Source organism: Bos grunniens, chromosome 29, assembly GCF_055505025.1.
Source record: "Bos grunniens cultivar Pamir isolate PY7600 chromosome 29, Bosgru_T2T1.0, whole genome shotgun sequence".
Lineage (NCBI taxonomy): Eukaryota > Metazoa > Chordata > Mammalia > Artiodactyla > Bovidae > Bos > Bos grunniens.
The window spans coordinates 10,773,310-10,786,503 of NC_141193.1; the positions used below are offsets into that span (position 1 = coordinate 10,773,310).

The following is a 13,194-nucleotide window of genomic DNA, read 5'->3' on the forward strand; positions in this document are numbered from 1 at the left end:
GTGGTCTGGTGGTCTGGGTTCTGGGGAGCGTGTGCCTCACAGAACAGTCCCCCCGCTCCCCCCGGGGTCCTGCTTTCCCGCCCAGAAGCCAGGAAACAGGCCCCGACTTTGCAGGCTTCTCCGGCCCTGACAGGTGCCCTCCTCACCACTCCTCTGCCCCACAGGTTGCCCTGAGGGACAGCCCCAGGCCCAAAGGAACCTCAGGCTGGCTCAGCTCTATTCTGGGAGCGAGCACTAGGGGCAGGATAGGCTGGCAGAGGGTCACAGAGGGACTTGGCAGTGGGCACACCTGGGGAGCTGGTTTGAAGCTGCGTTCGCACAGCAAGCACCCCGTCTGCACTGATCCGTGGTGCCCTGTAGGGGGTGACACGAGATTACCGGGCTAATGTTCCCTGGCTAATGCTCCCTGGCCAGTCAGCACTGCCGGCTCCTGCGTGCACCCCTTCAAGGCCCTAGACTGCCCTGCCCCCAGGCAGCGGCTGGCCCCTCTGCCCACCCCTGAGGGCGCCAGCTTTGGGGTGGGGGGCTCCAGATTTGGAAGCAATTTGTTATTTGGGCAAATTGCTTTGCAGCCCCCCTCCCCTGCCGTGAGATTTGGGTTCGTTATGGGTACTCCTTAGAGCTGTTGAGGGCCAGTGGATGACGGGGCAACAAAAGCCCTTTAGAAGGCAGGTCACGGATGCACAGGCGCCTGTGTGCCGCGACACACAGACTGTCACAGGGTGTCTGATCCCATCCTGATGACCTCAGTTAGGGGGACTGCAAGATCGCCTGTCAGCGTGAGGCTGACCCAGGGCGCTAGCTTCCCCTCTGAAAACCAGCAAGCACAGCAGAGATTCGGGGATGCCAAGTGAGGCGTGGGCCAACCTGGTTTCTTGACTTTCCCACGCTCAGCTCTCTGCAGCCCTCGGTTGTCTGCCATGGGCGTAGGGAAGGGAGGGGAGAGGTGTCTTAGGATAAGAAGCCCTCGGAGGATAATACATTAGGAAGCTGGAAGGATCCAAGAAACACAGGCCCCTAGTGTCCAGCAGGTGGTGGCCCCGGGCAGGGCCTTGCAGACCTGGAAGCCCTGGCTGGGAGTCATTCAGCCAGGGTTTGGATGGTGGCACTGCTTTTTCTAGCTGTAGCCTTGAGCCAGTTATTTCACGTCTCTCAGCCTTGGCTGTCCCATCTATAAAATGGGCTTGATGAGAGCCCCTGCCTCATGGTTAAGCAAGGATTAAATGATGCCCCACACGTGGTGCTCACCACGGTGTTGGACCCAGGGACTAAGCAAGAGTCAGCCTTCCTCCCCAGGGGGGCCTGCAGGCTCGGGGTGGGAGGGGGGCTGCACTCCTTTCCCCTGCAGCAGAGTCCTCATCACTATACACAGGAAGAAAGCCTGGGCTCTGGGGTGGTCACAGGGGAGATGCAGACTCAAGCTGCGGGCGAGGGTCCGGATGGTTTATCGTGTCCAGACCCCGAGGTGCGGTGGCACATGCAGGACCCACTTTGACATGTCGTCAAGCTGAGGCTGCGGAGAAGGCAATGGCACCCTACTCCAGTACTCTTGCCTGGAAAAATCCCATGGACGGAGGTAGGCTGCAGTCCACCAGGTCGCTAGGAGTCAGACATGACTGAGTGACTTCATTTTCACTTTTCACTTTCACACATTGGAGAAGGAAATGGCAACCCAGTCCAGTGTTCTTGCCTGGAGAATCCCAGGGACAGAGGAGCCTGGTGGGCTGCCGGCTATGGGGTCGCACAGAGTTGGACACGACTGAAGTGACTTAGCAGCAGCAGCAGCAAGCTGAGGCTGAAAGGGACGCAGGTCAGAGGCATAGGCATGGGGAGCCCTGGCGGCCTGGCTTCCCTGAGGCCCACGACCCTGGGGCCCCGGCCAGCTGACACCCTGGTGCTCCGCCTCCCCCAGACCACGAGGCCCGGCTTGGATTACGGGCTGAGGGGGTGCCAGGGGCATGTACAGGGGACTTTTCAGCCTTGGAACAAAATGTCTGAGCAACGACAAGGGCCTGCCTTGTCCGTTCAGGGCTGGGGGAGGGGGGCAGCTGGAGAGCCCTGCCTGCCTCTGGGAAAGTGCAGACTCACAGGCAGAGAAACGAGGAGCGGGCCACGGCAGGCATGCGAGGAATGGCAAGACTCCAGCCCGAGGGCCCCGGCTGCTCCAAGGGAATACTTGGCCTGTTAGCAAAGGTAGTCTGGAGGGTCAGCTGCTGACAGGCCATGAGGCAGGGAGAGCCTCCAATGGGGTCAGAAAAGCAGGTTCTCAGGCCCAGAGGCAGGCGAAAACACTCCTGGCTTCTGAGAATCCATTTACAGAGCTCTAGGGCTGATGGCCTCATGGTTCTCCTCCACAATACAGCAAAAAAAAAAAAAAGTGGGCGGCGGGGAGCAAAAACACGACTACTCCCGACATCACCACTATTCAGTTCTGTTCTGAAGTTCCAGTAACGTCATAAAGCCCAAACCAGAGATAAGGGTGGAGAGCTATTAGAAAGTGTCTAAATTTTCACTATTTTCCAAAAATATGATTGTCTACCCAGGAAATTCAAAAGAATCAGCTGAAAAACAACTAGAACCGCAAGCACACATCGGTGGACCCTAGTTGGACATGAGATAACTCACCAAATGGCAACAGCTTTCCTGAATACCACAGAAACCCCTATCGTCATGACAAAATACAGACATTATCTAGGATTCAGTTGAAAGAAATACGGCCACAAGACATACAAAGAAGAGGAAAACCTTTCTAAGAGGTTTTAAAAAAGACTCAAGTGTAAATGGAGAAAGATGTCATATTTCTGGATGGAAAGACTGAATGTAAAGATGTAAATTTTTTCTGGAAGGGGCAAGTCAGTCCACGATAAGCTCTCAGTGAGCTATAAGGAGCCATGGATGCCCAAGTCACCCAGACAGTGTCCTGCATCGAAACTCAGTCCAGACCAGGCGCTGGGCTTCAGGAGAGGACACCTCACCCCTCATCAGGGGCAACATGAGCCGGGAAGGGGAAACCAGAAAAACTGGCTGACTCCTGCAAGTTATGGAGGTAGACCATCATCTTAGCCAAGCCTCATGTGGCCAAAGTAAAGCATTCAAAAGAGAACCTAAGGGCTTTCCTGGTGGTCCATCCCACCTGCCACAGGGCCCCCAAAAAAGTGAGACCATAAAGCACTGAAAATACATGAAGAACTTTCTAAGCATAAAAGAAAGGTTTGGGGATTTGCCTGGTGGTCCAGTGGCCAACACTTCATCTTTTAATGCAGGGGGGTGTGGGCTTGATTCCTGGTCAGGGAACTAAGATCCCACAGGCCTCATGGCCAAAAAAACATAAAACAGAAGAAATATTGTAACAAATTCAATAGAGACTTTAAAAAATGGCCCATATTCTTAAAAAAAAAGAAAGAAAGAAATCTTTAAAAAGAAAAGTGAAACCATAAAACACTAAAAATCTGTTGAAACACTTTCTAAGCATAAAATAAAGATTCCTTCCAAGCAGCATGGTCCTGGCAACACTAGGAATCCAGGAACAACTGGCCTCTTCCCGAGTATGTGACAGAGGGTTTCATGGAGCTATGGTCACGGCCTTACATCAATGGCAACAGGGTGGCCAGATCCCCCAAACTTCCACTGCACCTCCCAAAAGTTGGCACTTGAGAGGCGTCCAGGGAGAGAGACGCTGGAAGGAGTTTCACAGCCACCACACAGAAAGAGACGCCTTGGCAGCATCGCTGGTGAGACTAGGTTTTATTGTCAGGAACACAGAGAGCACTTGTCAAGCCAGTCAACAGCTCTACAACACGAAGCCTCCCCAACTAGAAAGGGAAGGCTTTGTCTTTTTATCACTTAATGATAAATACATAAGTGGACTGACTCCACTTAATCAGGCCTACTATCTGGACACCTCAAAGCGAGCAAACTCATTGCAAGAAGGAAAATGCAAGCGTGTATTTTGGCAAAGAAAATCCTCGCACTTGAGAAAACTCGTGAGAGTCCCTTGGACTGCAAGATCAAATCAGTCAATCCTAAAGGAAATCAACCCTGAATATTCATCGGAAGGACTGATGCTGAAGCTGAAGCTCCAATACTGATGTGAAGCCACCTGATATGAAGGGCTGACTCATTGGAAAAGACTCTGATACTGAGAAAGATTGAAGACAAAAGGAGAAGGGGGATAGCAGAGGATGAGATGGTTAGAAAGCATCACTGACTCAATGGACACGAGTCTGAGCAGACTCCGGGAGATAGTGAAGGACAGGGAAGCCTGGTGCGATGCACTCCATGTGGTGCAAAGAGCTGTACACGACTTAGCAGCTGAAGAACAGCAAAAAAGTCCTTGGCCAGCCAGAGAGGCTTCACACGCCCAAAGAACCAAAGTTTGGCTAATTTCCTCTGAACTGACAATGTCACAGAAAACTTATGTTTCTCTCAAATATTCTATTGGGCAGATATGAGATGGGAGGAGTGGGGTACCAACCAGAGTTGAGGGAAAAGTCTCCCTCCTCTTCCTCTTTGAAGCCTTGGATGCCAACACTGCTGGGAATACAACCAGTTCAAGACACTGCCCCTCATGGAGGGTAAACGTGCCTCTCTCGGCAAATGCTTATTGGGCCCCTGCTCTGTGCACAGTTTGGTCACACTTCAGATCTACATAAAAGCAAGAGGGATCTTCTAAACTTTGGTTTACATCATCAATGTATTTCAGAAAAGTAAAGCTTCTATAACATTTTTTTTTCCACCCAGAAGCACTACTTAAAAAAAAAAAAATGAGGAGCGTCTTTAAATTCTTTAAATGCATTGGGCATGGCTTTATTCAAAGACTCAGCAACACCAAATTTTCCTGTCTTAGAAACACAGCAGAGGACTGGACAGCCCCAGATGAGGCCAATGCACTTGGACTCCAGCAAAGAGGCCCACATTGGGTGAAGAAGCCAGTTGCAGGAAAACTATCTAAGTTTGGATTTTTGTTTTTAAAAAAGATATGTGTGTCTATGTTTCTTCACACACCACCTGGAAGGATTAGAGACTGTTGTCAACAGTGGTCACCAATGCTGACACCAACAGTGGTCACCAATGTCAGGGGCATGACAACTGGAGGCACAGCGGGGATGGGAGAGATGACAGGCGGCTCACTTCTCAGTCTGGTCAATTACTGTTATTATTTAAATGCTTACAACAGGTATGTCTATACTTACAATAAAAAAATCAACTAATATTAAAAACAAGGCAGGGACTTTCCTGGTGTCCAGGGATTGGGAACCCACTTGCCAATGCAAGGGACATGGGTTTGATCCCTGGTCTGAGAAGGGACCCACACGCCATGGAGCGACTGAGCCCACGTGCTGTAACTACTGAAGCCCGCGCTCTACAGCCCATGCCCACGACAAGAGAAGCCACCGCATTGAGAAGCCCTTGCACCACGGCTAGAGAGAGAGTAAGCCCTTGCACCGGAACCAGAGAAAGCCAGTGTGCACCAACAAAGACCCAACACAACCAAAAATTAAAAAAAAAAAAGACTTTGCCTTGCAGTGTAGGGGGTGAAGTTTTGATTCCTGGTCCAGGAGCTAAGATTCTAGATGCTTTGTGGCCAAAAAACCAAAACATAAAAAACAGAAATGATATTCTAACAGATAAAGACTTTAAAAATGGCCCACATTAAAAAATATATATATTAAATTAGTTAATTACATAAATAAAATAAAGACAAGGCAGTGTGATGGAGTGGAAGGAAATGGCTCAGTTGTCAGATCCGGAGCCTCATCCTAGAACAGTCACTAAACGATGTAACCCTGACCACGTGCCCTCCTCCTGCTGAGCCTCACTTCGCATCTGTGGTGAAGCAGGTGGAACCAGACCTAACACTCTGATAAGGAGCTGCCTTCGTTATTTAACCGGGAGGCCATTCCACAGAAATTCCAGCTGGAATTACTCAGGGTGTCCAGGAAAGGTTTCTGTGTAAATATCAGACACAGATGTGTGTGTGTGACTCTGCACCCTACGGTCCCTCCCGATTACTGTGTGAGCCAAACACTCCCGTGCCCACCCCGTCCCCTTCATCGTACCTCAATGGGCTGCCACTCGCCCAGGACAAACACGTGCAGCATGTTCACATCTGGATCCTTGTGGAAGATGTTGGGTTTGGCATGGTGCTGGAAGTGGCGATGGTTCCACCAGTTGGCAGAGGCACCCTGTCAGGGGGAGGAACAGGGATGAGCAGGGCAATCCTGGCAGTGGGGGCTGAGTGGGGGGGGGGTTGCCCATGACCCGCACATCTTGGGACCAGTTCCTAGCAGGTGCAATACTCAGGTCCCAAAAGTCAGAAATTGACTCTGCCAATGCTGAGTCCAGAGTGCTGGGCAGCCCCTCAGCCAGGACTTCTGCATGGAGCCAGCTTACTCCACCCTTCCAGGCCTGTCTCCCTGATCATAAGACGGTGCTGGTGATGGACGGAGAAGCAAGTGCTTCAGCACACGTGGGGGGCCTCAGGTGTCTGCCAGTCCCAGGGGTGAGGCTAACACCCCTCATCCTCTGCTTGTCTCTCATCTGCGCCTGTTGTGCAGAGGGGAACACTTCCATTTGGGGAACAGTAAGAAGTAGTCCTTACCACACGGACCCAGCACTGCACCCTTAGGTATGTGTACCCAAAAGAAATGAAAACACGGCCACACAAAAACCTGTACACAAACATTCCCAGCAGCATTATTTAAAATAACCAAAAAGGCGCAAACAACCCAAAGGTCCATGCACTGAAGAGTGGATACACACTGTGGCAGATCCAAATGGAATCTTGTGTGGCCATGCCATAAAAAGGTGTGACGCACTGACACACCACAACATGGATGGACCTGGAAAGGACGATGCTAAGTGAAAGAAACAGCCTCAAAGCAGTCTATTCACAACGTCCTGCGATTCCATTTGTATGAAATATCCAGCACTGGGGAAATCCTCGGACAGAAAGATGAGTGGTTACCCAGTTCCAGGGTTGGGATGAGGGGTTTGGAAGTGATGGCTAAGTGGTGTGGGGTTTCTTTTGGGGGTGATAAAGATGTTCCAAAACGGATTGTGATGGAGGGTGCACAAATCTGTGAATATACTACAAGTCATTGATTTGCACATGTAAATGGGCAAACTGTAGAGCTTGTAAATTAGATCAAGAAAGCTTAAAACAAAACAAAAAAAAAAATGAAGACCACAAACGGCTCCTGCTCTCAGAGGGCCCAGAGAGTAGCTGGCAAGAGACAGCCCCACAGCCAGATGTGCCACTGCACTAAGAGGTGACCGCTGAGTCATGTGGGTGAGTCACACCATATCCAAAATGCTTGGGGGAGCTTAATAAACAATCACCAGCACAAGCAGGTAAGCGCTTTCTGGTTCTAACAGGCAAACGATAATCCCAGGGAATTCCCTGGCAGTCCAGGGATTAGAGTTCCAAGCTTTCACCGCCGAGGGCCTAGCTTCAGTTCCTGGACAGGGAACTAAGATCCCACAAGCCACACAATGTGGCCAAAAATAACAAAAAATTGTAACAAAAGTCATAATAAAATTATGACTCTAGGAGACAAGAAGCATTACATGAGTATTTCTTTCAAGGCCATGAATTTCTGTCTCACCAGCTCCAACTCCGGACGTATTTTGAGGGCATGTCCCTCCATGGAGTCACCCAGGCATACAAAGAAGGAAACAAAACTCTGACTCGTCAGCATGAGGGTTTCACGGGTGAACAGCTGCTGGATCAATCAATGCTTTGGCCTAGGGTCTGGCCATCTACAAAAAGGCCTAATTGCAAAAACAAACATTTTACTTGGAAGATGTTTGGGTACAAACACAGTCTCCGGACCCTAAGGGCCGTGGGTGGGAACAGCTCTGAGCAGCTGTGGCCTTTGCAATGACCTCAGGTCCCTGGGCCTCCAAACCCAACAGAGCAAAAATAAAAAATAACAGCAAATGAGAGTTTAGAGGATTGGGAAATGAGATGATACATTGGTCTTCCTAGCCAAAAGGAGCCAAGGTCCTAGGAAAAGCACAATGGAGTCCCTGGCACAAAGGAATTAAGGAGCAAGGTATGTGAAACATGAGGTTTAGAATACACCACCCAAGAGATGTTTGTTGAATGAGTAACTGGAGGAAAGAAAGATGGGCTGTGAGCACCATAAGGATGCGATGTGGCAAGGTGGGGCCACCCCCGAACTTGGCATGGGGTGTAATGATGAAATAGTTTTTGATGGTGCTCTTCTCTGCTGATTCTCTTCCGTTCTTCTTCACTAGGCCCAACTTTACATACCATTCCTGGGACAGGGCAGCCCTGCCTGCCTTGGAGCCATGATTCAAAGATGCCTGTCCTAGGGATGGAGCAGGGAAGGAGGCCAGCCATTGTCTACCAAGGGAGAGTAGGGCCTCCCTCCACACTGGGGTAGGGGGGCCCCACTCCACATGGGTAGGGGGCCTCACTCCACACTGAGGGGGGCTTCACCCCACAATGGAGTTAAGGGGGTCTCCACTCCACACGGGGGTTGGGGGGTCTCACTCCACACTGGGATACGCTGACGGAGCTGTAAAAGTTTTGGGAGGCCACTCAGAAGGTCTGCCCTTGGGCAGCATATTGGGTAGGAGGGGGCAGACAGAGCAAGGGTCCCTTTTCTGACAGAGGCCGGGTGACGGCCTTGGGGGAAGGGGAGAGTGGGCTGTCACAGAAGCAGAGAGAAAGCCTCCTTGGCGCCAGCAGTGCTGGGCAGAGCCATAGTAGAGCCTCATTAACAATATTTTCAAAAATCTATCACCCTTTTGCTCATCTTGTTTTGAAATGAGAGAATTGCCGAGTTTGACAATCTCTCTCAACCAAGTGACAGTCAAGTAATTTTTAATTAAACTGAAGTAAAATACTAATAAATTTGGTTTCAGTATAAATAATAAATTTAAACTTCATCTTGGGACTTTTTATATACCACCTTTCCAAATTTTAAGTAGCTTTCAACTACTTTCAACTACTTCAATGTTCTGGTGAACGAAATTCAACCAGTTAAAAAAAAAGAGAGAGCAAACACATAAAAACATGTACATAAGATACAAGTTGTCCTTCGGTTTCATATTCCAATATGTCTCAAAGTCCTAATCTTTATTTAAAATGTTGGTATTTTGTTGCTTGTGGATTTTTTTTTTTTTTTTTGCATTAATTTTACTTAAAAAAAAATTGCATGGCAGCCTGGATAGGAGGGGAACTTTGGGGAAGAATGGATACATGTATATGTATGGCTGAGTCCCTTTGCTGTCCACCTGAAACTATCACAACATTGTTAGTCAGCTTATACCCCAAAATAAAATTTAAAAGCTTTTAAAATATTGCATTAAAATGCTACTTATTTCACTCCTGATTCTTTTTGTCATCGCTTAAATTTTGGGTTCCTGGCACACACTTGTGTGCTCACTTGCCTCACCCTAGTCCCAGCCCTGGTGGCCCCAGATAAGGCTGAAGAAAGACTCTGGGTTCCAAATATTTCCATCTCCAGGTGCAGTCTAGATGGTGCCAGGGCTAGCGGTTTGCGTTTCACCCCGAGTGCAATGCCAAACAGAGGCTCACCCTCACAGAACCATGTCTGTACAAGGTTAACCCCGGGAAGAAATGGCCACCGGAAGTGACATGGGAAGAAATGGCCACCAGAAGTGACGTGGGAAGAAATGGCCACCGGAAGTGACATGGGAAGAAATGGCCACCGGAAGTGATGGGGACCAAAGGAAAAGGCATAGTAGGGAGGTGGAGGGCTCACCCAGGGAATCCCACGGGCAGCATGGGCTGGCATTAAGAAGCGGGCCCCAGCATCCTGAAGCTCCCGGCACCTCGTTCAGTGCCTTCAGTGGGCTGAGCTAAGACATCCGAGTTGGTGGGGTCCTTGAAGATCTTCCCCAGTCAGTTCCTTTCTGTGCCAGCAAAGGGACCAGAGGAACAGCTGGACCTACAGGCTTGTCTGCAGCCATGTGCCCACCACGTGCCAGAGCGACGCTGTGAAAGCTGGGATGCTCCTCGCTGTGGGGCAGCCCGGACTGAGCTGCCCAGTTGTGCCACTGGCTTGGACACAGCATGGGCACAGCTAGCAGGAAGCTGGAAGCCATCAACAGAACCCAGGGCCTTGACCTCCTACAGCCTCCCAGCCCGAGTACCCTGTCACTCCAGATTTCACAAATCAACGTTCTAAAAGAAGGCCAGTCCCCTGTCCTGACCTCATCTTCTGACACAAAAGCTGTGTCCCAGAGCCCTTCAAGGACACACGGACATCAGGAGGGACAGGCCCTCCCGGCTCCCACTCAGAATCTGGAAACAGGACAAAGGCCATCTTTGTTAAGTGTGTAGGGATAACCTGGGTCTGGAGTGAAACGTTACTTCCAACACCGAGGAGGGTTTTCTCCAACAGAAAAGGGCACAAAATGAAACAAAGCGCTCTACTATGTGCATCCTTCACCCCTGAAATTCTGGAAAGAAACCAGGTTCTCAGACAGCTCCAGGCTCAGGGCCAGGCAAACTGCTTGCTAAGGAACTGGTTACCAGTTCAGTGGTAATTCACTCCCAACCAGATCAAGAGCCGACAGGTGGAAGACTGGGTATTGTCGGGTTGCAGGGGTTGACATTTTAACCCAGACACGTAGCTCTTCCCAAGCCAAGGTAGGGAGGGATGGGAGTCTTTGCAGCTAGATGCTGCTGGGGTAGGGCTGGGCAGGAGGATGAGAATCTGTTTCGAAGGGAGACTTGGCAAGGACTTATTTCCAAAACCAAAGAGATAACGCCTATCACATAAGCATGAGATCGCTGGCAAGTCCAGTTCGTCTTTGTACAAACTTGCCAAGCTACAAGGCTGTTGCAGGTGGGCCTCCTGATCTGTAGGGCGATGAGACAGCTACCTGCCCTTCGGGGTTTTACACAACTCTTGCCCTTTGGCTCAGCACACTGTTTGAAGTCCCTTATCTAAAGACTTAAGAGAAACACGATGTCTCAGATATAAAACATCATCTGATGGAGGAAGCATACCGATGTATTAAGAGAAATTGTTTCTTCAGGTGCAAGCTATTATATACGGAATGAATAAACAGCAAGGACCTACTGTGTAGCACAGGGAACTGTATTCATTATCCATAATGGAAAAGGATATGAAAAAGGAATGAAGGAATGCATATATGCTTGCATGCTAAGTTGCTTCAGTCATGCCCGACTCTTTGCGACTCTATAGACTGTAGCCTGCCAGGCTTCTCCCTCTGTCCATGAGATTCTCCACGCAAGAATGCTGGGTTGCCTTTTCCTTCTTCAGGGGATCTTTCTGAACCAGGGATCGAACCCTCCTCTCTTACATCTCTTGCATTGGCAGGCAGATTCTTTACCACTAGTGCCACCAGGGAAGCCCACCAAGGAAGCCCACATATAACTAAATCACTTTTCTGTACAGCAGAGATTAACAGAACATTGTAAACCAACTCTGCTTTAATTAAAAAAAAAAAAGGGAGCGAGAGAGACTGCTTCTTTACTGGCCCCAAATTGAAAGGAATTTATCAGTAAGTCCTTAGGTAAGGAACAAATGTAATCAACTAAGAAGTACGTGCCTGTTTTCACAACCACTACCCTGGTTTTATGTGTCTAGTGTGGTTAGGAGACAGGCCTTGGAAGCTCAGAGAAGCAGAGGATTAGCAGGTCCTACAGCTCAGCCAGGACACTGACCGGAGAGGCGACCTGCTCCGAGGGAAGCGAGATGGCACTGTGCCCACCACTAACTGATGGAATGGATGCCCAGGGTGGCCGACATTTACCTTTAAGTGACCGATGACGAACTTGTGGACGATGTGGTTCCACATGGACTTCTTGTAAACAGAGAGGTGGCCGTAATCGTGTTGCAGCCATCCAGCCTGGGCCTGGGGAGAGAGGGCCATGGAGGCTTTCAGAGCGTTGGCACCTAGGCACCAGGCCTCTGCCAGCTGGGGGAGGCAGGGGGCAGGGGCTTCAAGTGACAGGTGAGGGTGTCACGCCTCACCTGAGAGGTAGCAAGGACGAAGGCCGTAATGATGGTTGGAATCCAGCCGTTGCCAAAGTAGAAGAGAGTGAACCAGGCGATGCTCTCCATGGCGATGATGTGGGCCAGGTGGAGAAGGAAGAAGAGCTGGTTACTCTTGAACAGGTTCATGTCCTCAGCGGTCTTCCTCAGGGCCCGGAAGTCCTCGGTGATCTGGGACTGTTGAGCCAGAGCACGAGGAAGGAGTCAACCGCCCAGCTGCTCCAGGGGGTACCAATCCACACACCCAAGCTCCGGAGGAGCCCAGCTGCTATGCACTAAAACGGCTGCTGTTGCTATGCACCTACCTGGACCTGGCACAGCCTTGGAACTGTGTGTTTGTCTACAGCCAGTTCAGTGCAAAGAAAGGATTTCACTCAAAATGCTGTCCATTCCGTGTAGCAGCATTATTCAAAATAGGCCAAAGACAGAAACAACCCAAATTCTATTAATGGGCTGAATAAAATGTGGTGCTTACATACAATGGAATATTACACAGCCTTCAAAAGGGAGGGAAATGATGACACATGCTGCTAATGAGCAAACCCTGAAGTCATTAAGCTAAGTGAAACTGAGCCAGACATGAAGAGACAAATACTTATGAGTCCCCTTCTATGAGGAACCTAGAAGAGATTCTTCAATAGAAAGAATAGTGTTTACCAGGAGCTGTTGGGAGGGACAGATGGGTAGTTAATGTTTAATTGAAACAGAATCTCAGTGTGGGGTGATGACAAAGTTCTACAGACAGATGGTGGTGATGGTTGCACAACAATGTGAATGTACTCAAAGCCGCTGAACTGTGTATTTCCAGACAGTTAAAATGGGGGATTCCCTGGTTGCCTAGTGGTTGGGAGTCCACCCTTTCACAGTTAAGGGCCTTGATTCAATCTCTGGTAAAGGAAGTGAGATCCTTGCAAGCTGCCCAGCACAGCCAAAATAAAATAAATATTTTATTTAAGAAAGGTTAAAATGGTAAATTTTGTTATGTCTAATTTATACCTTTTTTTTTTTTTTTTAAGCTTAGGGACTTCCCTGGCGGTCCACTGGTTAAGACCATGCTTCTACTGCTGGGGATGTGGGTTCGATCCCTGGTAAGAGAACCTAAGATCCCACATGTGGTGTGGCCAAACACATGAACTAAATTAAATGATTAAAAAGCTTATGTTTTCCACTA

At 49.4% G+C, this 13,194-nt stretch overlaps 1 protein-coding gene across 4 annotated transcripts in view; it reads right to left on the reverse strand.

Moving 5' to 3' along the window:
• Positions 1 to 13,194, reverse strand: part of FADS2 (fatty acid desaturase 2) — a 129,840-nt gene that overhangs the window by 11,251 nt on the left and 105,395 nt on the right. For all 4 annotated transcript variants that reach the window (XM_086383547.1, XM_086383546.1, XM_086383545.1 and 1 more), the window contains 3 exons: positions 12,003 to 12,200; positions 11,782 to 11,883; positions 6,060 to 6,185 (listed from right to left, as the gene is read on the reverse strand). In XM_086383547.1, the coding sequence (XP_086239673.1) occupies positions 6,060 to 6,185; positions 11,782 to 11,883; positions 12,003 to 12,200 (426 nt within the window). The remainder of the gene's footprint in view (positions 1 to 6,059; positions 6,186 to 11,781; positions 11,884 to 12,002; positions 12,201 to 13,194) is intronic.